Raw genomic sequence first — 25,357 nt, forward strand, 5'->3', positions numbered from 1 at the left:
TAAATTCCATTTTAGGAATAATTCATAAAATATACAGATAATGTACAAAGCTATCATGCCTCGGAGCAAATAAATCATCTGGCTTGTTTTCAGCTACATTCTTCTGGAACAAAAATATTCAGACGCAAAGATCTTACTGGCAAGATTCTGCAGTCACACTAGCAGTTATATGCATTAACTATCTATTTTAAAAAAAATCAGCAGTGGCAATTCTTTTTTCCATTGCATCCGGACTCCTTTTGACATTCCATTCTGGTTCAATCACTTCCCTTCTTTGTACAAAGCATAAAATTGGAAGTGTAGTTTGCCTTATTAAAAAAAGTACTTAGAAAATGACAAAAGGAATAAAGCTCCAACTTTCCTGGCTACAAAATTAGCAAGATTTATAAGAAAATTGGAGGAAGAAAAGGCTAGTAATCCAAATATTTCTGTGTATGGAGCATGCAGTACTCGGGGGAAGAAGAAACTAGCACTCATTAGGAATTTCAAGCCAATTAAGTTTCAAATAATATTTAAGGTACAGAGGTTGAAGTTTCCCCTGCCTGGGAATAACTCTCAAAATAAACAAATGATTTAGTTTAAGTGGCAGCACATAGCATTCCTAGTATAATTTACAATGTTAAGCAGTAAAGATAAATAATAACATCTGTTTTACTTGAAATTTTGTGTGACAAATAACCTATTTCAGTCTCCCTTAGAAATGGGTAAAGATGGTTTTAAATACTTAAATAAAATTCAATTGGTGGGTGATTTTTGCACTGTAGATTAAATATTTGCTTCAAACGCCAAACTCATTTTGTTTTAAATTTCACTCCTTGAGGATTTTCTTCTGAAGAGCTATGTCTCTCACTTTGTTGTGGGAGAGTACAACCACCACCAGTTTATTAAATACAGCCAGCAGTTACCCTGTAAAGTATGTAAAGCAACATACTAAGTCCTTGTTGCAAAATCGGCACACCATCCTCAGCATACAATGCAGTGTTTTCACAATTAGAGTAGAGATACCACCATCTATCTGGAGTTTATTCTTCTCTACTTTCCCATGCAGGAGTGTTCAATCCTCCTTCTTGAGACCATAAAAGGGGCAAACTAAAGCCTAGGGATTACATAATAACCAAAGATGAGCAGGAATCATCACAAGTGTCAACCAGAAGTTCTTAGGTTTTTGGTTGGGGAAAGGTTCTTTTCTTGTTTTGTTTTTTAAACCACTTCTTAGGATTACTCACACTGCACATACGATGAGCTCTTCTGCCTGCAAACTTTTTAATCCCAAGAAATACACCACTAGCACCTTTGACTTTCCTAGCCCTTTAGCAGGAAGGACGACTATCTCAGTAGCTAAATAATCTTACCCAAAGGAATCTGGCATCAAGTTTGGGCAGCTGGAAGTAACGTACTTTTCAGTGAGGTCTTGTATCAGATTCTCTTGTCCCTAAAACAGGTGACAGTTTGTTGAGTTTATTCAGTGTAGCTTACTTCCAATTGCAATTGCTTAGAGAGTTATTGTTCCTTTTTCATATATCTCGAGGAAAAAAGAAATCTAGAGTTTCCTTTTCAGCACTTTAAGACTGTATCTAAACTAACACTTTTGGAAGCATACCTTTGAAACTGTGCAACTTCAGGAACATGCAGTACAACAGCTCATCACCCAAGGAGCGAAATTAAGGGACAATCATGACACCACAAGTGACTGCTAATAACTAAGCTAGCTAATATAATCAGATTGGTTATGTATAAAAAGCAATCTCACATAAGGATGCAGTATTTGGCTCCCATATTATCATCTTGATGGGGGCATGCAATCAATTTGTGTACAATTTGTCTAGCAAATTATTCCAAAAAGCTGTAGAGATTTTATTGCTGAACAGTGATTCCACGCAAATTCCCAGGCAAGAAATTTTAAACACAGATTCTTTAAAACATTCACTACCATTGATAAAGTCTGCAAATAATCAGTATGTCAATACGTGGACCACCTGGCAGGCTCCTTTACATGGACAGTCGACCTGAAAACCTTGTAGTGGTAATCCGATATTGAGAGCTATTAAAACACTAACTATTCTTAGACATTTTATGTCTAAATTAGTGTTAAGGCTATCTAAAATAAAATAAAATAAAATGTCTGACTAACACAACATATTTCTAAAGACTATGCTAGTACATCAGAGAGCAGACCATGTGATTATAGACAGAAGCAACAGAATAGTATATAACACTGTTCTAGCCACTGTATTTTTCTACTGATCTGAAGCAGCTTTTGCTAGTAACAATTTCCCATCTCCAATAAGCCTGCAGCCAATCCTTGCAAACCACAGAAAAGATGTATCATAAGATGCAATTCAGGCTTTACAGTATTTGCTAAGGAAAGCATGTGTTTTATATTTACTATGACATTTTTGTTCCATAAGCTTCTTAAATGCTGAAAAGAAAAGCCAAAAATAATCATCGTTTAATATGAAATGGAGCTACCAAGCAAGTAATTTGTGCCCCAGTAACGCTTCCCTTTTGTTTATGAAGGAAACACGTATGTTTCTATCATTACCACTTTTAGGAAAATACAAAAACTCCATCTATAACTAAAACATGATTCATTCTTTGTGTTTTGCAGTTAAGCCTGCTGCACAACTTCACAAAACAGCAGGAAATAGAGAAACATTTTTCTTGTATTAATTCTTATTTTTCCATGGGGTTTTCTTTTAACACTTTTATTAGCGGTTTTAGTGTATTTTTCTATGTCACAAAACTCTAATGACTGATCTGAAAATTTAAAGAATATGAAAATACACTTTCATTCTCCTTGATTTCCAAGCTGTTTCTCACCCATATAAGCACAGAACTCTTAAGAATTTGAGGTCTTCATAGGTTTTTTGAGAGAGAAGAAGGAGAGGTGACAAAAGCAAAAACTAAAAGTCAACATATGCATTTCTGAAATTAAGAAACCTTGGCAAAATCCATTTGTCACCAATACTTTGATCAAGAGAAGTCAACTTTTTATATATCCCGGCAGTCAGCTCTGAGCAAGCAATCTCTGTTCAGACAAAAATAAATAAATAAAAATCACCCACCACTGCCACAGGTCCAGGTTGCACAATCTTTTTTTAGTTCAAATCCAAATCAATCTATGATCATCAGAACTTGCAGTTTTCTTAATACAGCCTTCCCTGAGAGCTAAAGCCTGCTGTACTGATTAAAAGTGTGTAGCATCTCAGGAAAGTTATAGCTATAACTTCCAAAAGTCAAATCTGCTCCACTTATATGTCTCATTCCTCCACAAATCAACACACACATCCTCTGTTGAGAAAGGCTTAGGAAAGGAATACTTTCTTTAGCTGAGGTCATGCATAGAAAAAGCCTGATTCTGAATGTCATTCTAATGAATTTTGGGTTCTATCCTTCCAACCCATCATGAATTATGACTCACCTCCCATTGCTCTGCAATGCCAGACTACATCCCCCAAGCAAGGGGCTCTTGAGCACCTCTTGATAGGGTATTTGTGAGCTGCCACTCAGACATTCAATCATCCCTTAATTCTTTTTTCAGACAGATAATCAGGTCAGTTCTTTCAGTCACCTACCAGAGAAGCTGGAAAAGCTACTTTAGATATTACTCTATTTTCCCCTCCATCAAAGGAAAAATTGTGCTGCTTGTGACACACTTTTCCCCTGGTTTTCCAAGTCAGTGAACCCTGATAAAAGTCAGGCAACTCCCCCCCCTTTTTTTTCCTGCTTCCATTAGATTGATGCAGAAGTGAGTTTTTAAATCCTGTTTTATGAGATGTTAATTTTTCCATAGATCATGATTTTTTTTTATTAAATGTTTAGCATAAGTAGCTCAGTCTTCAAATCACAGAAAAGAGCAGGAGAGGATCTTAAAAGGTCATTTTACTGTCCCAAGCAAGGAACAATTTTAACCGAGTCCCTTCTGACAGATGCAGGTTTAACCTGTTCTTTAAGTTCTTTACGATGGAGGCTCCACTGCCTTTGTAGCAATCTATTTCAGTACCTCATTGACATCACAAAGTATTTCTACAATGTCCTGCAAGCAATTTAAATTCATTACTTCTTGCTCCACCTTACATGGACACAAAGGACGGAACATTGCCACCTCCTCTGGCAGCTTCTTGCCTATCCAAAGAATTCTGATCTTCTTCCTTAGCCTTCTCTTCTGTAAGGTCAGTAATGTCTTTTTCTTCTTCTTCCTGCCTCCCCCCCTCAATTTGTCCTCTATTTTCTGGATGTCTGATTATTCTTGTTGATTTTCTCTAGTCTCCCTACAGCTGCTCACTACTTCTCTAAGTGCAATAGCATTAACAGTTTGGTGCAGTACTGTATTTAATATCACACTAACTCAAGTGAAGACAGTTGAATTCATATTTCATGGTTGTTGCAGGTTATATCCTGTTAACACATGACAACTGCCTCTTTGCACAATAGCAACAATATTGATTTACGATTTGCTAGAGCACAACACCAACTCCTATTCAACAGATGATTGCCATAAGCCCTAGATGCTTCTCTGCAGAAGTATTGCCCAATCGTACATTTGCCATACTCCATTAGTGAGACTGGTGATTTCTATTTAAGCATAGTACTTTGCAGTTTTCCCCTCTGAATCCATCTGACTGGGAAACTCATTTGTGGAATTAAGATTATTTTTAAAATTCAGTAGGTCTTCCGACATACTTGTACCATGCAGTTTCACATCATCTGTAAATTTAACAGGTATATTCTCTATGCAGACCTCTGCCAAGCCTTATTCAATACACACTTCCATTTTGACAGTGAGCCACCGATAACTGCTTCCTGGGCACAATTATCCAATTAGTCTGACACATACTTGTGTCATCTAAACCATGCTCCCTAGCTGACTTACAAAGCTATCATGTGAGTCACTGACAAATCCTTAAATTTTGCTCGCTCTTAAGCAAAAGTAGAATGGAGTACTTGTCCCATTAAGCAAAAATTCTCAGAACTTTTGCATATTGACTTTTTTTTAAAGTTAGGTGTAAGATGCAGCTTTAATTAAGGAAAGGTTATGAGCCCTGCAATGATGAGTGATTTATTTCCTCAAGATATGCTTAAAAACAAAACAAAGAACTCTTGCCGTTCTCTTTAAAAAGTTTTCATCATATACAGAGTTACCTAGCAAGAGTACTGCAGGTGCACACAGTGCTCAGGCACAAGGGTTAGGTCTACAAAGGTAAATGGAGACAGAAACAAGCTTCTCCACTTGTGCTCTAAGTTTGCAGGACATGTAGCTGGGCTAAAACAATACCTCGCTTTGGCTAATATACTCAAGCTTCACTTACTGCTAGTGAAACACTCCTTTCAGGAGATCCCCATCTGGGTGCAGGGTAGAATTAGCACCTGGAATTGTTCAACTAGATTATAAAAGCAGTACAGATAGTTACCAACATTTTGCAAGACAGAGTTTTAAAGTCCACAAAAAATGCTGGAAGAAAAGTGGTACTCTGGGGTGGGGTGGGGAAGAGAGTTGTTTTAACTAAAATATTCTGCTTTCACATATTATCAAGGTCTTCAGTTACATGAACATATGCAGATTTTTAAATAGAAAGAATTTTTTCTTCCTATGGCCTTAGATAAGCATAGCAATATATTAGCTTGATTCTATATTAGTTATAACCATCTTCTGTAGACTGGTCTTTGTGAAGACAATCTTACTTCACTGTATAAAGCTACACAACCTGGAAAAACATGTCTAGCATTTTTTGCTACAATTATGTGCTACAAATTTTACTTAACATTATATTATACTTAACTACTTCACCCATAAGTTGCACACTTAGAGAAAACAAAGTGCTTGAAAGGCAAGCATGCATAACATTCATAACTTACAGAGTTACTAGAAATATAAATCAAAAATAAGAAACTCAAAAATAAGTTTTCTAATCAGGATGGCACTCAGTAGGTAAAACTTTGCAAAGACTCCTGTAAAATAAACATGTTAGAATATGAAGAACTATTTAAAACACCAGGAAATCATATGTGAGTATCACTCAACCCATTACATAACCTTGTAATTAAGAAGCTTACTACAGGGAAAATGCACAACCAGACACAGTTAAGGTTGTGCATGCTATCTGAACTTGGAGATCTCTGAACTTTGTTATGCACTTGCTGCTAGTATATGGAAACCATAGCAAAGTCATGACAATTTTTTACAGCACGAATATCCCAAGTTAGCACGATATTTTTCTTTTACACGTAACACCTACATAAAACGACTTACAAAGACAGAACTGTTTTGAAGAGTGATAAAACACTCTTTTACATAAAATTGGATCATTACTCAACTAATACGTAGTTTCAAACAACAGCTAAGCACAATTTGGCACTGCCATGTATGTTCAGATTTCCCCTTGAATGGATAATACTAAGAAAAATATAGTTTAATTTAGAAATATGTCATAATATCATTAGAAATATGAGTTAATACAGGACAGATGTGGGGTTTGGGGGTTTTTTTTTGTTTGTTTTAAAACCTTTATTTAAGTCCTCCTCCCCTTTTCTTTAAAGGCTAAGCATACATTTCCTCAAAGAAGAAAGATGGTTTTGGATTGCTAGTTAAAAGTTAAAAACACATAGAAGATTAATATTTAAAACAATGCAAATAGTAAAATTTATTTACTCAATGGAAAGAAAGTTCATCTTTCCAATTTTAAGACATCTTTGAATTTATTGCAAGTCCCTGTACAAAAATACCTGCCAAATATCCAGATTAACATACCTGGAAGATGCTCACTGCAAATAACCTAATGCTTTCAAGGCAAAAACGTAACAAAATAGCAAAGGTTTTCCTTCTTTTACCCAGAAAGCATTATTCATAAAAATAAAAGACAGTGAGAACTACTGGAGTAGCAGTGATTTTAAAGAGAAGTTTAATTAAGAAGGAACAAGACAAATTCACATGCAAACTAGTATCCCCCAAGGTAACTTACCTCAATGTCTTGTAGGCTGAATTCTTTTTGATCTTTGAAGTTTGCAGCTCCTGCACTCAGTTCCATCAGCATTTTTGCTATTTCTGGTTTTATTGCTGCTGTGAGTCGACTTGCCGCTTCCATGACATGTTCCTGCACGTCTTTCAGTTGCATAGCTGCCTTAGAATAGTGCGAGTTCCTAAATACACTGCTGAAAAGGTCTGTAAGGAAAGTGCTCGTACGGCAAAACACATTGAGTGCATCCAGATATTTGGAGATTCCCTGCTGGATGTCTGCAATCGGAGTAGTATGGGATCCAGGGTGGCTGCAGCTGCCCGCAGCAGCTGAGGAGACCAAAGGGGATGCTGGGGTTGTAGATGCCAGCGGTGCGCTCAGGGTCCTGCCTAGCTCAGGCATTTGATACTGCTGGTGTTGCTGCACTTTTTGCTTGGACCCGCCAAGCAAAAAGCGCCGCTTATAGTCCATTTTGCTTTCTTGTGCACTACAGCAATACATAAGTGAGTGCTCGTCCAAAGATTCCTTGAATTAACAATCACTTGTCAAATTCCTTCCGCAAATATATAGTTATGTACAGTAACAGTGGAGGACTGTGTACATAGGTTTCACAAAAGGCATTTCAAAAAGGCAAGCATCTGTATAATCTGTATCAGCAGTGAGAAAGGCAGCAGCTTTGCTGACTTAGTATTTTCAGTGTTCAGTGCAGCCCTGCTGCAGTTACAAACTGTACTCAAAAAGCATGCCGAAGTATCTTAATAATGCTCTGTCTCGTTTGGTATTCCACCCTGCATACAGAAAAGCAACACTGCAGCAGAGAAGTTATCGCCTATAATTTCTTCATGAGCATACTGACACTTCCTGTTAAGTCTACAAAAGTTACTTTTGTCAATGCAAATAATATTTTTAGAAGCAATACCTTAATATAATTTTCCAATCAGTAATATCAGGAAAAGCGGAGCAAACCACTGATCAACAGCGATTGTAAAAGCAGTGCAGAAGCTCCGTCCTTGAAAAAGCAAATCCTTATGTCACCAGATCAAATATCTTTAAATGTCTTGACAGAGCCAGTCTGTCAAATTAGTTTACTTGTAGTGTCTCTTCTTAATACTGGAAGAAAGAAAAGAAAAAGAAAAGAAAAGACTCCGTTTACAGAAGACGTTGCAAATATAAGCTATGAAAAAACAGAGTGTTTATTATTGCAAGCCTTCTTCTCCTTTCCTTGTTCGTTGAGGTAGTTGTTTCCGTTGTAACGTTAAGAAGTGGTGCTTCCAGATTGCATTTGCCCTCAATTGTAGACTCAGAACAAAAATGCACAAATATATTTGTAAGGCCTCTAGGTCATTTCCTGTGAAGGAAAAAAAAAAAGTTAAAAGGTTATTGAACAATGAGAAGCTTTAAGATTTTAACTCCTGCAGCATCCCAATACATTTCTCTAGACATACATTACGAACAAAGCGTAAGATCAAAGAAGGGAGAGTTGTACTGATAATTTAAAAGGCAGTTACAAGTTAGTATCATCACGTTACTAAACAGTGGCGAATATTTTATTAGTTCTCCCATCCAAGAATGCTAAATTTTAGACTAGCAGTTAATCCCCAGTGCAACGCTTTTAGAGTTAACAACAATAGAAGGCTATCAATGCAGATTTCAGGGAGAGTTAATTATATTTTCTAACCTTATCCTTTTTCAATAATTTAAGAGTTAAGTAAACAAAACCTTTTTTTCACACATCATAATTTATTGCAGAAATTCAAGATATCCCATGGTTCTTTTTAGTAATTTACTGGATGAATAGACACAGTTCTATTTTTTTCTTTTTTTTTCCTCAGTGCAACAGCATACAAAGTACTCTGTTAATATCCTGACATTAGCTGAAAAAAAACAATGCACGCACCTGGTTTCAGAATGATAGCGTGTACCTATCACACGCAGCACCTTATATGTGGCAGAACTACCCAACAGAGCAGCCAGAGCTGTTCCACTCAACATACAAGTATGGGGGAACTGCGCCTTCGAGAGCTGCCCTAACTGCTACCGGCAACGCCCGGTGCAGCTGCGGCGCCGCGGGCACCTTCTCGCGAGCGTCTGCCGGAGGGTTAGCAGCGCCTGAGCAGTGACACAGGCTCACGCTGCAGTGGGAGATCTCCGTGGCCGGCTGGAGGAATCTGAGCTGTTGGAAGAGGGCGTAACGGTGTTGGGGCCCTTGCTCCTAGCCAGACCCAGCTCCTAACTGGGCAGAGTTTGGCATTGCACGATCACGAACACAGGTGGGAGTCATATCCACCAAACTGGTCGCTGTTACACTAGGAGTACATTCATATTCGTGTGTGCACATGTTTATAAATATATATATATATTTATATATACACACACACACACCCCTATGTGTGTACATATATAAACATATGTATGTTTGTAAATATATAGGCATGTGTACAGAGAGACAAGAGAAAAAGATTCTTTTTTAATAAATGCAATGAATTTACAGCCTGTTACTTAATCCCATTTCAATGTTTTCTCTATTCCAGGGTCAAAATTGCATTGACCTAATTACTTCTTTTTTTTTTTTTGCCAGTTCAGTCAGACTGGGAAACTCCATTCCAGTTTCCTAAGCAATTAACTTTCTACATTCTTCCTCACTTCAAGAGAGAAATTTCCTATTTCTTGGAGAGAATAAAAACAACAGTAAAAGATACCTGGGATTTCTAATGCCTGGATGTTATTAGAGGGAAAGTATAATGTACAGAATTGTAATTTATTCAGTCAGTTTATCCAGTTGCAGTTATTAATGACACTTTAGGCTACTCTCTCCCTCTTGTACAAATACATAACTTGATCTGATCAAATAAGGACGTTCCTTTCCTTAGCGCAGCAATTGTGACTTATGAGGCTAGTATCAAACAGTAACTCCTAATAGATTTTTTTTTCTCTTGAGCACTTAAAAGGAAAAAGAATAATCCAGATATATTAAGGAGCACTTTAACTCAGCAACAAAATATTCCCTTAACTATATGAAATCTGTATCAGTAGCATCAAAAAGGTTGAGGAATTAAGATTTTATTTTTAGTCAAAATTTGTTTTCCACCTGTCTGAAGAAATATTACTTTGTTTTGACAGATGTCTGATACAAAGACACCCCCCCCCCAAAAAAAAAAAAGGAAGAAAAGGCAAAACATAACATAGTAGGACAAAACATCATATAGAGAGCCAGATAGCCTCACACTCACTAAGACAACAGACATGCAAGATTTTGGTAAGTCACTGTTGCAGATGATTTTGCTTCCAAGATCTAAAGCAAATATTCTTATATATTCCCTCTTTTTAAAAAGATGATAAGACAGATAAAACACTGCAGATATTTCCACACGCGTTCCAACATCCTTTATTAAAACACTTCAAGCTGATTATTTTCTTTCCTAAAAGTTAGCCTTACATTTCTCTCAAAATCGGTATTCAATGTATCAAAATGAAATAAACTTCTTAAGTAGAGAATCTTCTAGGAGGTATTTATATCATATGCATAGTTAAAAATATTTTCCTCCTTGCTTTATAAGCTACAGTGATTTACAATGTCAAGCATGAATAAATTGGTTTTCTTGATTGCATATAAATGTAGATGAAGCAAAAGACTTGGTTAATTTACATGCATTGTGTAAGTAAACTGGTGACTGTTGCCTAAATAGACATGAAATTTCATATTGCAGAAGAACTTGAGAAATGACCATGAAACATCTAAACGTTAATTAGCACAAGAAGCAGAAAAAGCTAAGAAGGGGATTTTGGGCAAGATAGCATTGAACTAGTCAAGCATACAAGAGAGGCACTATGATTTGATTCTTCCGATTACATTGTGAGACTTTCACTATCAAATTAAGAGACATGGAAACTGCCATTTCAAGTGGCCTGACATTTAGACAATACCTGAAATGCTAAAACCTGAAAGAATACAAATGCAATGAACAGGAAAAATATTATTTTCATATTTCTTACAGCTATGAAAACATGAAAAATCATGTTTTACTTCTATATAATTTCATAGCCAAACTTGTAGATGCTTATTCAATTCTCTGAATAGGGCACAGATAGACTTCAAAATTTATTTGTAGTAAAATCAACAACTTAGAGGGCAGCTTGCATCTTTAGCATCTAAAAAGCCTTATTTATTTAGAGGAAAAAAAAACACTCAGTGTGAGGAAAGTCATAAACTTTGATATTTCTCAAGACTAGACATGTAATACCAGATATATTTTACATTCTATTATGAGACTGACAATGGGCTATGTACAAAATAAACATTTTGTATCCTTTTGTACGTTTTTCTGAAAAAGCGACAAGAATATTGTTCTCACTTCTTCTCCCACAGCTGCCCTTGGTGCAGGGACTAAGACTGTAGGCTCCACATTGTAACAACTTGAACTTAATGCCAAGCCAACTCTTGTCATATTACAAAAAAGAATTTGAAAGATTCCATTATGATGATATAAGAACAGCATGTTATCAGTTCAAAATACAAATGTGAAATTTGTACAACATTTTGCCAACGATAGAGATTTCACAGATATCAAATGCAGAAAGTCTCATTAAAAAGTTAGTATGCCACAAATCAAAAAAATTATATTCCTTCTTGTATGTAATCAAGACTAAAATAATGTTGCTTATGTTATATTAAATATTATAAATACTATATAATATACAGTATAAAAATAAGCAATTGAATATTATCCTATCGACAGGTATAGAATGCTACTGAAAATTTATATCACATTGCACTGTTTATGCTCTTGTTTTAAGAACTAATGCCATGGTTAAGGAGTTAATAGTTACTGCTATTTGAACTTCCACATAAAATCAAGGAGACTTCCACATGAGTTGCTCTGTGTACAAATTGCCACATCTACATAGAAAAAACAAAGTAGATGTAAATGAGTGCTTACTGCCAAGTGACAGGACAAGAGGCAACGGGCAAAAACTGGAACACAGGAAGTTCCATCTGAATATGAGGAAAAGCTTCTTCCCTGTGAGAGTGACGGAGCCCTGGACCAGGTTGCCCAGAGAGGTTGTGGAGTCTCCTTCTCTGGAGATACTCAAAGTCTGCCTGGACGCAACCCTGTCTGACATGCTCTAGGTGACCCTGCTTGAGCAGGGGGGTCAGAGTAGGTGATCTCCAGAGGTCCCTTCTAACCTCAACCATTCTGTGAATTTGTGATTACGCAAATCAGATCTGCTTCCCCCCCCCCCTTTTTTTAATGCAACACCCAAAATTCTTTGCTTAGCTACTTCCCAACAGTCAAAAGTAGCCTCCTCAACTCAGATTTATACAGAAAACTTTCAGGTACAAAGGCTAAACAGAAATCCATAGGTGCTGAACTCCAATAGAAACAAGAGGGCTAATCCCGCTCCACCTTGCCTGCGACTGCTCTCCTAGGAGAAGAGGCAACTTTTTTCCCTGATCCTGAATTAATACAGGAAACTGGGCAGAGGAAGGGGGGAATAAAACATACAAGTCTATCACTACTTAGTGTAGTTACACAGTTACCCTGTCAACTTCCTTTCTGCCAATTTCATTTATCATCTAAAGAAGAGTTTTGTAGACCACATTGGTTAAACATTTTTGGATGATAAAAAGATTTTTTTCATGCCCTAAAAGGGCTCTGATCTCAACTTTAAAAGCTGCTTGCCGAGGTGTTCTTTCTGAAGCATACTCTCCTTTTTGTGAGGAGGCAATATATACCATCATGAACACACGTGCTAGTAAGATGATCCGAAATGCTGGTAAACTTAGCTAAATTTTTGGAAATAATGTATCTAAATATTGTACGTTGGTTTTAGCTTTTTTGAGGTACACACTGCAAATCTCAGGACGAGCTTATTACGACTAGCACCATCCATGTAAAACAATTAAATACAAAAGTGACCAAGCTCATTTAATGCCCCAGAAAATATAACTCGAAAAGAAACAAACCCCAGACTGGCCAGATTACCTACTACGGAAAAGCCTGAACAAACAAAGCCTACTGCAAGGCCAGAAGGTCAGCAAGCTGCTGAAGTCGAGGGCCTCCTGTTGAGAGCACACCAATTCCTGCTCAAATTCAGTTATACAAATCTCACACAAATCCAAAAGTCACTTCACTACAAATGGAGTTATTCTGCCTTCAAATCCGGCTGTCACTAATGCGTATACCGGATCCTATACCTAGCCACCCACAGTCCAAACGCAGATGCCTTAAAAAACCAAAAAGCAAAACAAAACCCACTCAAATGATGGTACTTATCTGAATTGCAAATGAGGAGCAAAAATAGTAAGGAAAGCCCATACACTATCTCCTAAAGACCAGTCTTCCACCGTCCAAGCCGCTCCCGGACTCAGAACCAGAACGTTGCCCTCAGGCCCAAACAATCTGGGTTTGCAGGTCAGCACCTCGTATCGGAGCTGGCAACGCTGGGGCAAACCCAATACAGTGGTTCTCCCAGCAAGCAGGGGCATGAGGCTGACATCAGGCACCGAGCCCGTGGCAGATGCACTCAGCCACCCTGAGCATCATCACACCGTCAAGACCACCAGAGCAAGGACTGTAGAGGGACACTATGGGATTTTGGAGAAGGGAGTGCCAAGGGGCACAGCTACAAAACGCTCCAAACCAGTACTCTACACTAAAGCACAGACACAGTAATTCAACAAGAGAAATAAAATTAGTCACAGATAGGCTCCTCACAAGCTGGATTGCTCCAGTGCACTCAACACACTAATGAACCCTACCATATCGTTGCCCGGATCTAAATGCCAGAGGCTGCACGCAGTGTAGGAGGTTACCTTTTGCTTCTCCTTTTAGACAGGTTACTAACCTTAAGTAAGAATACAAGAGCTATGACAGATGGTGAAAATGATTTCCCCTGAATAAACTTTTCTTGGTCACAGAAAATAAATAGATTAAGAAAAACAGCTTAGTACCAACTATGTATACTGCATAAATATAGTCAGAATGTAAACAATTCTTTTTTTAATTTTAAACTAGACATCAATATAAGGTTACAGATATTAAATAGGAGTCATTTTTTAATTTTCTTCTATTCCAAAAGCATGTATTATATTCACAGCTAAAGAGTATATTTAGCATCTACAAAACAGATCCTTTCCAAAATATTAGAAATTAAAATCCATATACCAAAAAATGAAATTGAAGAAACATTAGAATTTCAGTAGCAAATGTCACTCCTTGAGAAATTCAGTTTTACCTTGAACCAGAACTTCTCTGACACTCTCAATCAACATACAGCAATTTTTAAGATTAATAAATGTGGTAAGAATGAAAATTTGACCCTATAAAGAATTTCTCAATAATTGAGTAACATGTTCAATCCAGCTATAAAAAGAAATAGCATAGCATTAAACTACATAACAAGGATAGTCATGTAATTAAAAAATATAAGAGTTAAATACAAGGTATATATATTGCTGAAACAATTTCTAAACTATAGGTTTTGGAAGAAAGCTTTCATAAGCAATCACAACAAATCCACAGTGTAAAAAATACACCACTAGTTTGTGGAACTTGATAGCCATGGTAAGAAATTACCATAACAAGAGGGTATTTCTCATATACCAGTTATTTAAATGTGAAATCGGACATAAAAATATGTTCTATATTACACACCTATTTTAATATTGCCTTCCTGGTAAGAATTTTACATTTCCACTAAGATTGACTACAATTACAGTGTCTTTCCCTTTGTTCCTTAGCCACATACTCAGAATTTCAAAGAGCTGATTTCTCTTGGCTGATGAAGCATGTTTTTGTAACAAATCAAGCAGTAGAAGCTTATACACTTTATTAGTAAGAGATAAATTAATTGGGCATAGACACATTTTTTGATCAGAGCTAACACATTCTAGTTATTCTTACAAAATATTAAAGTCCTTCAAATTCTGGCAGTAGGTAGGACAGACCAACCTGTAAGATATTACTACACATCAGATCAATTTACACTGAGGTTCAATAGAAATATCAAGTTTCTCTTTGCACTACCTTTTCATGCTGGGTTTACTTCAGACCTGCAAAGCCAGCACCCACCACTAATGGCAAAAGCCTGAGAGCAATCCTGATCTTGCAGGAAGGAAGAGGGATAGAAGTGGTACTTTCAGTTGAACCAGTGAGCTGCTTTGATACCATCACTAATTTACACAAATCAACAAAATTAAGGGGCATGGCTTTATATCAGCTTAAACCAACGAGTGAAATACACCTCTCAAGAATAATCTTTCTACAATGTTGAGGTAATACCATAGAGTAACTCTTTAGGGAGTATGACAAAGAACACTTGGCTTTATCACAACTTACCAACACATAATTAATCATATAGTTCAGGATTCTAGAACAAACTCACTAGAAGAGATTTTTATGCTGTCTTTGATATAAACTTTTCAGGATAATAAAAAGTCAGAAATTATGTTTTGAAAATTAAACTTTTCAATTGACAAGAACGGTTATCTCAAAGTAATGCTGCCTGGCAGAAAATATGCATTAATCTCTCCAACATCAGCTAATTTGTTATTTGCACCTGTAACATCTTACGAAGAAATAATTAATACTTAAAGTGTGAAACTGATTTTATAGGGGTTGACAAGCCTCAAGTTATCTTCACAGCTGGGGCAAATGAGGCTTAGAATTTTTCAGGGAATTGCCCGAGCAGTTGTCAGGATACAGGCGCACAACAATAACAAAACATGCACACACACGCACAAAAGAAAAAAAAAAAAAACCACTGGAGACAACAGTGAGAGGAAGCACGCGCTGGCAGCTAGGCCAACACAGCAGGTAGTACACACTGCTGAATCTTGATTGCTTTTAGTCAAGGGCCTATGCTGGCTCCACAGCAAAAAAGAAAAACCACTCTCCTGTGCTGAGGCTGACACCACCACTGGAAGACCCAGGCAGCTACTATATGTTCTTCCATCATTCGAGTTCAAAGCCTCCTAATTGAGGAGGGTAGGGAAATAACAGGGGAAAGGGAAGGAGAGACAGAAATAGTCTATATCTCAATACCATTTTAGTTCTCATTAGCTCATGAATTGCTTATTGGGATTCCTTTCTGGCTGCTTGCCTAGAACATTTGGAGGAGAAACATAACGAAAAGAAAGAAGGAGGCATGCCAGCCCTCAGTGAACCCATAAAGCTCGCGCTGGAAACCTCTTCCTTCCAGAATCTACCCTCTCTAATACCAGCTCACCAGACCCTCTGGTCCATTCTCCTCAGCCGTTTCAGAGTTGGATGCATCGCTAGCAACAGGATTAAAACTGATTCAGTGTCTTCCCTTCCACCAATGGAGGACCTTAATATGCACGACATGCTTCATATAGACTAAGCAGCTACTCTGCTTTAACTATAATCACATTGAGCACCTTATCTAAGAGTATTGAAATGTAAACAGACCATCTTACTGTTAATGCAGAAATTGATCTTCTCATTTACTGGTGAAGCAATTACAACGAAGCTAGATTTCAAAGAATATAAATGGGTGGTTCCAGCATGCTGGCTTTATTAGCTCTGCAAAGATAAGTTTCACTAATGAAATATTTACATAACATTTATAGATAGCCTCTAAACAAATTCTGTTATGTATTTGTCTAGAGTCTTTTCCCTTCAAAATGACTCTCCTTAAAACAAGACTATTAATTTCTTTGTGCTGATTTGTGCCTTTTGCATTTATACTGAAAAATCCCTAGCAGCATAACTATGCTAACTGCCCTAAAAGACAAGCAAAGACAAAACATAACTCCACCCCAAAAAACAAATCACTAACCACTTCATCGTGAAAACTCATCAGAAACTTGATGGAGAAAAATGGAAAAGGCTGAAGCTCTAAGGGCTAGAAAGCTACGTAAGGACAAGGGACTTGGTTACTCAGCACACCTTGCTTTCAGTTTAACCCTCCGAAAAGAATCAACAGCCCTGACTTACATAACTACACTCCCTATAGAATATACATGGAAGGTAGGTATCTATTAAGGAAATATACAGTATATTGAGCTAGATTCTTCTGCACAGAGCCTATACTGTATCAGGCTGCTGCTTACATCTTGAAGTAAAGATACAGCACACAAAATAGACCCAACTCAAATCTTAGCAGTAAGATGACAGCAAAAGGAAAAACTGATGAAAGGAACATGTTAAATCAAATTTTCTTGCAGACTTGGGTGACTCCCTGAATGCCAAAAATACATGGCCGTGTCAGATCACGATCACCGTTTCAATCCTCCCTTGGCAGGATGCTTACGTTATCTGCTTTGAAAACAGCACAAGTTCCCTTTAAAAGTCAACTATGGGTGTGAAAGAAGGAAAAGGACATGATGTTCATTCTTTTCACAGGATAGCCTAACGTGGCATTTGCACAAAGCACAACAAAGTCATGTTCAACGTGATGCTCAGCCAGAGGAAAACCAGAAGGGTGCACTGAACACCAGCCCCAAACCCACTCTCTCCTCAGAGTAGTACCAGGAGCGAGATGAACAAAAACACTCACGCAACCAGAGAGAGCAAGGGAGCACAAAACAGGCACTCTCTCCCCAGAGCAAACCCAAACGCCGCCAACTCTGCCTCCCAGGAACAACAGGCTAAAAAACGCTTTGATTCTGCTTACCTGAAGGACTGCTTACAAAAAAACCTCTGCTCTAGCTGACAGCTAGCCACTCACAACCCAGGACCTGAAAAAATACACTCCTCCTCCAGAGGTAGGAAGGAAAGGCCACGGTTAGAGGAAAGGATGGAGGGCAAACAATTTCTAGAATAGTCTGAGAACAAGTTAGTTTCGATTCCCATAAAAGGCCTTTTTCAGCCACAGATTCCCCTTGTTGCTGAAGGAAGGCAAGAAACTGAACGACAGGCTGAACTGGAGAAAATATCTCATATTCAGTGTAGAAGAAAAATACAACTTGGGTCAGGCTTGTGCATCGTGGTCTAGTTATGGCCATTTCAGATAACCTTTTTTCAAAGGATTTCCCACGTAAACCCCACCACCACATCGTACATGCACATCAAGGCTTTTTAAACTACAGCAGAAGCCACGTGGGTTAGATAACTAACTTCTCCACTCTTTCATTCCTTATTACAGTTTCACTTCAAACACAGTATCAATGAGTTTAGGATAGTATCTCCTTATTAAAACTAAAACATAACAGAGCATTTACAAATCTAAATATAATCGTTTCTCAGTTCTCTAATGATAACTATAGAAACCAAGTTTTCCCATGATTCTGCAGAAGACAAGCCTTCATATTGGGGGAAAAATAACACAAATCTACAAACTTATAGTAAGCATCTTAAATCTAGAAGCAGTTTATTCTTCAGGCTCAGTTCAACATTAGACTTAAACATACAGTTTTGGTACCTTCCATACTCAAGCACCTCACTAAAAATGAATTGTGCTTTTCCATTAAAAATAAATGTCAGATGTATATCCACCAGGAATAGAAACTTTTAATACAAAAGCACTGTAAATTTCCTGCTAAGAAGTTTCTACTGTAATCTTTCCTTCACAAAAATAAAGATTTGTCAAGGAGATTTAGATTTTTTTTTTAATTTAGTTACTTGACCAGCACAGATCAACAATTTGAGACGTGTAGAACTTCATTCCCACTGGTTTAAAACAATTTGTCTACGGTCACAAAAAATATACTATAAAAAGCTTCTCCATCTACAAAAAACGGGAATGATTCCCACCCTTTGCCAATATACTTGGAGAGAAAATTGAAAGATACTCTGTAAACACTAATAACACTTTTCTCAGAAGTTAGGTTTCCTAGCCTCAAACAAATCATTCCTTAAACAAGATTAGAAAAAACAACTGGGACTAAAGAGTCCATGTCAAATAATACAATATTTAGGCATGATGTACTATATTTATATATACAGATGTAGGGGGGATTGTTTTGTTTTTAAGAATGGCAAAATTTTACAAGACTGAGTGATTAAAGAAATAAATTTATTATGGATAAATGTATTGACTCATACATGGGGAAAACCATCCTAGCTTCACATATGAAAAGACAGGCTCTAGGCTGACCCTAACCATTTAGTAAGACAATCTCAGGGTTATAAGAGACTGTTTTTGCTAAAATGTCAGCCTGATGCTGAATGGTAGTTAAAAGAGTAAACCTTATGTTACGGATTAAGAAAGGAATTAGAAGTGGTATTGGGAAATCCAGAAAACAAAATTACCCCACTGCATAAATGCATGGTTTATCCACACTTGAAATTTAGTGCACGGTTCTGGTCTCCTTATTTCAAAAGAAAACAGATACATTAGAAGTAGAAAAGGCACAAAGAAGGGCAAAGTTGAATCAAAGGTATGGAACAGCTCCCATATGAGGAACAAATGAGTAAGCTAAGACACTTCATCCTGGAGAAGACTATGATTTTGAGGCAGAGATGAGGAATACAAGAAGGAACATAAGGTGGAAAGGTCTACAAATCCCCAAGTGGCACAGACTATGTGGGTAAGGATCAGCTCTTCACCTCCTCCTCCTCCAAGGTCCCTTTGGCTTACTAAATGACAAACCACTGGCTCAGTGAATCCTATACACAGCAAATAGTACAAGATAGTTTAAATGGGCGTAGGCCACAAATTATCCTGTTCCTGCCTTTCCCTTCATGACATCCACGGGATGCAGAAGGCTGAAATGGATCGATTCTCACTCGGAATCAGCATGGCATTTCTTACCTTTTATTCACTACAATTGAGTGATTAGCAAAAGCAGTATATCACAATGACATACTACTTACAACTGCCCTTGAACAGAAGCATTTTCTCATTGATAAGTCAGTTTACCAACCTCTAGACAAGGTTTCCATTCATTTTTGTGATCTTGCAAACATAGATATTACATTTCACAAATGCCACACGTGAAATTTCAAAGTACTCATGCTTACTAGCATATACACATTTGATTTTTCCTACTGAAATAAATATCCCTAAATCAAAATTCTAAACATTTAGCTGAGCTGCAACGCTATGCGACTTGAAAAAGAAAATCCAACTCTAGAACCATTTTGTTATACATTTTAATTCCTGGTTTTAGTAGCGTTAGACAAAAGTATTATTTCAATGTAGTGAAAATTACAGATCATCTATACATTTAAACTTCTTCTGTGAATAACAAATTTCTGAGTACCAGAAACAGCAGACAGACCAAGTACAAAAAAATCCTGTATAGTAAAGCCTTTGAGATCTCCCTCAACTTTTTTTGCCTGTTTGCAACAAGGATGACAAAACTTCTCTCGAAACACTTCGAGTAACTCAACACCAACAATCTTTCCTCTCCCAAATTACTATACTGCTTCTGTATTCTCAATGCTTGCCACAGAACACATCTACAACATTCTCCTTACACTAGACTCAAACTCCTACAAATTTATTTCCTTAGTTGCATTCAATATATTAATCTTAATACCCACTTATACAAATGAAATTAGCACGTACTTCCACATGCAGACTATTTACTTTTTCATATTTAACAAATATTACCTTGCTATTTGCTTCTAATTGATATTTAAAACTAAATCAACATCTACTAATATTTATTCCCTTCAGCACAGGTTAGAAGCTTTACCCTGTTTTAGTGTTCGCTTTTTTTCCTCCTCTTCAACTCATTCAATGCAAGTCTCCTACTTCAAAAGCTTTTCTCATCATTAAATATTCTTAAGTTACATGAACTGGATTTCTAAAAATAGAGAACAGGAGGACATAGTATCAGGAAAAATGACATCAGCACATACATTTACTGTCTCACGACAGTTGCAAACATTAGCTTTTTCTCATTTAACAAATGCAGAGAGGGATTCATGTCTCCGTACCACAACGCCTGTGTTCCGGGAGCAGACTTTCCAAATTGTTTATAGGCTTACTGTATTTGAGTAGCAGTGGATTCATCAGTGAACAGCTGGAGTTTTGCCCAGGAAAACAAGCTATATTCAATACTGGAGAGAGAGGGACATGATGATTAGGCCTTTCATATCCCTCTCATCGTGAAAATTACAGAATTATCAGAAAACTGTAATCATGAAAATTTTAAACTAAGGAGAATGTATTTTTACAGCAAATGAACATAATTGTGTTTACCATATTTGGGCCCGAGGTTGGCTGGCAATTCAGGCTGTATATAGACAGCAATATCTGATTCACTGTCACAGGATATGAATAAACCAGAGCAATCCAGTGTGAATAACTGTCTCTCTCCTAAAACAAAACCAAACATTAATGGGTGCGTAATACCCCCAAAAGGATCATATAAGACCACCGTAAATAGCAATTTCATAAACAGTAGCAGTCAAATAATTTTAACAAAAATTCTAAATCATTCTTGCACTAGCTCTTAACAGTAGACTTTTAAGAATTGTCAAAATGCTTCATTTCTGTCAAATCTACATTTCTAATATATTAAATTATGTAGAACTAATTTCTATAGTTGATGAAGGAACAGTGGTAACAAGTAATTTGAGATCACAGAGATTAAAAAACTAGAAATGGTAACATGCATACTTCATAATCTTTTCTCATTTTTTTTTTTAAAATCAAAAAGACTGCTTATGTGTCTTCAGCATAGCAATTGGCTCCTCATTAAGACCAGAATTTATAAGTCCTAATGAAATATAGATGAGATTTTTAAAATAGTACTAACTCAAGCTGCACAGTTGGAGTCAAAACATGATTTGTTATAAGAGCAAATGTAGTACCCTCTAGATTATAAGGCGTTCTCTCTCTCTCTCTCTCAAAAAAAAAAAAAAATCAAAATAGAAAAATACAACCAAATCTGGCAAACCATAACCTTTCCCCCTCAAAAGCACCCAAAGCTTAGAGCTTATCTAGTTGCTCTGCCTGCTCTACATCAGATAACTAAAATAGGCTTCCCCAAATTGCTCAATCCCCTGCAAATGCCGTTAACAACAGTTGCATATAAAAGTTAAGCACTGGAGACAAAAAGATTCTTCTCTTACCCTTCTAAAGCAAGTCTTTGTGTTCTAGCAAGTATCACCTCATATTTACCACAATGGCAAGGGCTTAAACCTTTGAGGCTTCCATATCTAATGCCTTCTATTAATTGCTTCAGTAATCCTGCTTTCTATTTTAGTCCACAGAATAATTTGTGGACTTTTATGCATACAATGTAAACGCCAAACTTGGCTACAGGTCAACTTAAAATCAAAAGCTACAGACTTAGGTTTAGGAATGTGAGAACAGTCTTAAGCTTCCTCTCATCCTCTCCTTATACCTGACATAGCTCTGAGATACTTCTAGTTTTAAAGGCAGCTAGACGCTTTTTTTTTTTTTTGCATTTTATGTGTTACTCCTAAGCAGACTGGCTTGATTAAAATTATTTCTCTATATTAAAGAAAGCTGAAGTTGATAACATTTTAAACCAATGATTGTTTTCCTGTTCTTTTTTAAAAACATTAATACTCATTTAATAATGAAGTTTACTAATTTATTTTAATAAATGTAAAATTATACTTTGGGAAAACAAAGCTCATTTTGTGTAATTCGTACACAGCCTACTAATGAATATAAGTAACAGAACAGCTATTTGCTAACAAATACATACATGGAATTCTGCTGGCACATCTTAAGTAACATGCATAAATTTTCTAGCTTCCAGCTTTAAGCTACATTAAATATATGGCATGGAAAGACATACAACAGTCAAACCGATGACAGATAAACACTGATGAAATTTGACTGATACAATGTGATTTTTGCTTTAAAAATTCACTGTTCTTAGGTTAAGAATTATTTCCCAAAGAACTCTTCAACTATTTCCCCATAAAATTATTAAAGAATTATCAATGCTAATTTATAGCTTACAAAGCACAGTCAGAGCACCTTACCATGTCCTGAAAGTAGAATTACTGACAGCTTACTGCTAAGGCCTCAGTCACGTGTGTGATTTGTCACCGGGTTATTATGTGTCAAAATTCCAGCATTGAGTTGTGCAAGAAATTTTTCTCCCAGCAGAGGACACAATAGGATATTTATGCTGCTATAGCACATCTTGAAAGGGAAATAGCTGTGATGTTCTAACCCAAAAAACAAATAAGCATGAAAGAGTCTACTGAGTAGAAATCACAGAAATACGCACAAGTTAACCCAAACATCTAGGCTTAAAATTCTATGATTTGTTAGATCTTTTTGAAAACTCACTCTCTTCCTCTTGAAGCACCAGTGGTCCAAAACATAATGCGCACAGGTCAGTGGAAGATCCTAACTGCATACCAAGTATATCCATTGGTATACTGCAACATTCATTGACAGAGCTGAATTTTTTTTTCCACAAATACAGACCAGAGAGAAATATTAGAAATTTTAACTTATAACTACTGATGTCAATTATATTTAAGAAATAATAGTGATTTTGTCAATGTGAAGGATTATGTTTATATTGGAAACCGTCTAGGTGATGTAGCCGTACTGATGCTCCTCCCCAGTAACTTGTGTTGGCAAAGGACTCTCTGCTGCCAAAATTGCAACACAGCAAAGCTCTGCCAGCCATAAGACACTGTAAAGATGCCAAATGCATTTAAGCAATGTTTCAATATTAGCTGATGTGTCTATTACAGATTTGGCTAAAATCCTTTCAAACATATTTCTTAAGTATTAGATTTAGAAAAAGTGACCTTTCCACCACAAGGATTACCACCGGTGCCAGGGTGGCCCTCTGTCCAGGGCCGCTTACGCTACTAATCCTGCATCAACAAATAATGGGAAGAACAAGGACAGCAAGCATCAAGGTGATGCTCTGCGAATTTTACTGCACATATTACTGCACCCCCCAGGCACCTTTCAGTTTAGCCACCGTTGGACTTTCTCCCTCCTCCCATCCCCCCAGCCAGGCTCCAAACCTTGGAGTAACCTTGTTTATCCCCCTGCCCCCCACCACCACCACCCCAGGAGACCAGAGGCAGCTCCATGCCTGAAACATAACCTCTAATCTTATTTTCTATTTCTAGCCTACAATTCACGACCCTTATCCTATTTTTTTAAATTAAATATTCGCTATGTTGTAGGCTCTGCTTCCTGTAGTCAGAAAAAGGCACAAGCTACTTCAGAATTTATAATCACGTTTCTCATTGAGGAGAATTTTACTTTAGGAGCATTAGAAACGTATAGCATTTACATATCCTAGGTTGAAAAGTCTTCTCTAAAGTTTTCAATGCTTCTGCCAGCACTCCACTGTAACAGAACAGCTTTATTTGTTAGCAAGTGAAGACCTTAAATATAACAGAATTGCATTTTGGGGCAGTTTGCAAAGCACTATTTTAATGATATTTACAAAGTATTTGTAGATACAAATCTTAAGTCTTATAAATTACAGGGTTTTATTACAGAAGAAGTCTTCTTGTCTAACATCATCTATTTACCAGAGGTCTTTGCTTACATTTAGGATTTTTTGCAAGAAAATATGTATTTTGTTTGCCATCTGATTTTGTAACATGGAATTTCTTACACAAAAGAAATTAAAAATGGCCTACAGGATCAGATGTCCATCTAGGCCACTATGTCATCTATGACAGAGATCAAAATTCATAATTTCAATTAACTAACACTATCCATAATCCTCCTACATATTTTAAATCAATTATATCTAATTTGAACAGGTGCTGGGGCCAAGTTTTCCCCCAGATACAAATTCCCCTCCCAAAAATCACCCTCATACAGAGTAGCTCTCTATCTCCAAATTGCTGAAAAACAAGAAGTTTCCTGGATGCTTTCTACACCTGCAGGTTGCAGCCTGATGCCGCAAAGCCCTCCAAGAGCTGCAGGAGAGTTGCAAATACATCTCTGCATTTTGATCAGCCACACGTTGCCCCCCTTCTGCTTATTCCCAAATACGCTATCTTCAGACGCAGAAAACACAGCTCCACAGAAAAGGGAGGGAATGTCTCACCACTCTTCAGCTCACTGTCCTTACTCAGTAGAGAGGAGGAGATTTGGTCACCATGCATTAGTGAATACCCTCACTTACACAGTGAAAGTGGGGAAAAAGAAAAAACAAAAACTCAGACAGTTCCTGTGCAGCCATTTACCAAAGTATTCATAACGCTCATACCATGCTAGTAGCTAGCCTGTTAAATCAAGAACAGCTACATTGATACTACTTTCTGTTGGTTAATCACAGAATTAATCAGTCTAGAATGCTAATAGTAAAGAAATTGCCCTTACTAGGGCACTTTAGGGGTACTATTTTCTACAGTTTTATGCATAACTATAGCATGGGAAAACTTAACCACACAAGCAGTATTAGGAATAATCCTTGGACTAAGACACGAAGCATTGTAATATGTTTTTAAAAGTTATATATACCATCACCATATTTTGCAACAAATATGGTATATTTTGTATTAGCTTGAGCAGGC

At 37.0% G+C, this 25,357-nt stretch overlaps 1 protein-coding gene across 3 annotated transcripts in view; it reads right to left on the reverse strand.

The window, feature by feature from the left end:
• The window catches only part of GARRE1 (granule associated Rac and RHOG effector 1), a 61,144-nt gene that overhangs the window by 20,670 nt on the left and 15,117 nt on the right, over positions 1–25,357 (reverse strand). For 2 of the 3 annotated variants that reach the window (XM_062586883.1, XM_062586885.1), the window contains one exon: positions 6,960–8,301. In XM_062586883.1, coding sequence (XP_062442867.1) covers positions 6,960–7,454 — 495 coding nt within the window. In that variant the 5' untranslated portion in view covers positions 7,455–8,301. Of the gene's footprint in view, positions 1–6,959; positions 8,302–20,559; positions 20,671–20,803; positions 20,927–21,068; positions 21,174–25,357 lie in introns of those variants that run through there. The other variant, XM_062586884.1, reaches the window with a different exon arrangement.

The sequence above is a fragment of the Rhea pennata genome, chromosome 13 (assembly GCF_028389875.1).
Source record: "Rhea pennata isolate bPtePen1 chromosome 13, bPtePen1.pri, whole genome shotgun sequence".
Classification (NCBI taxonomy): Eukaryota; Metazoa; Chordata; class Aves; order Rheiformes; family Rheidae; genus Rhea; species Rhea pennata.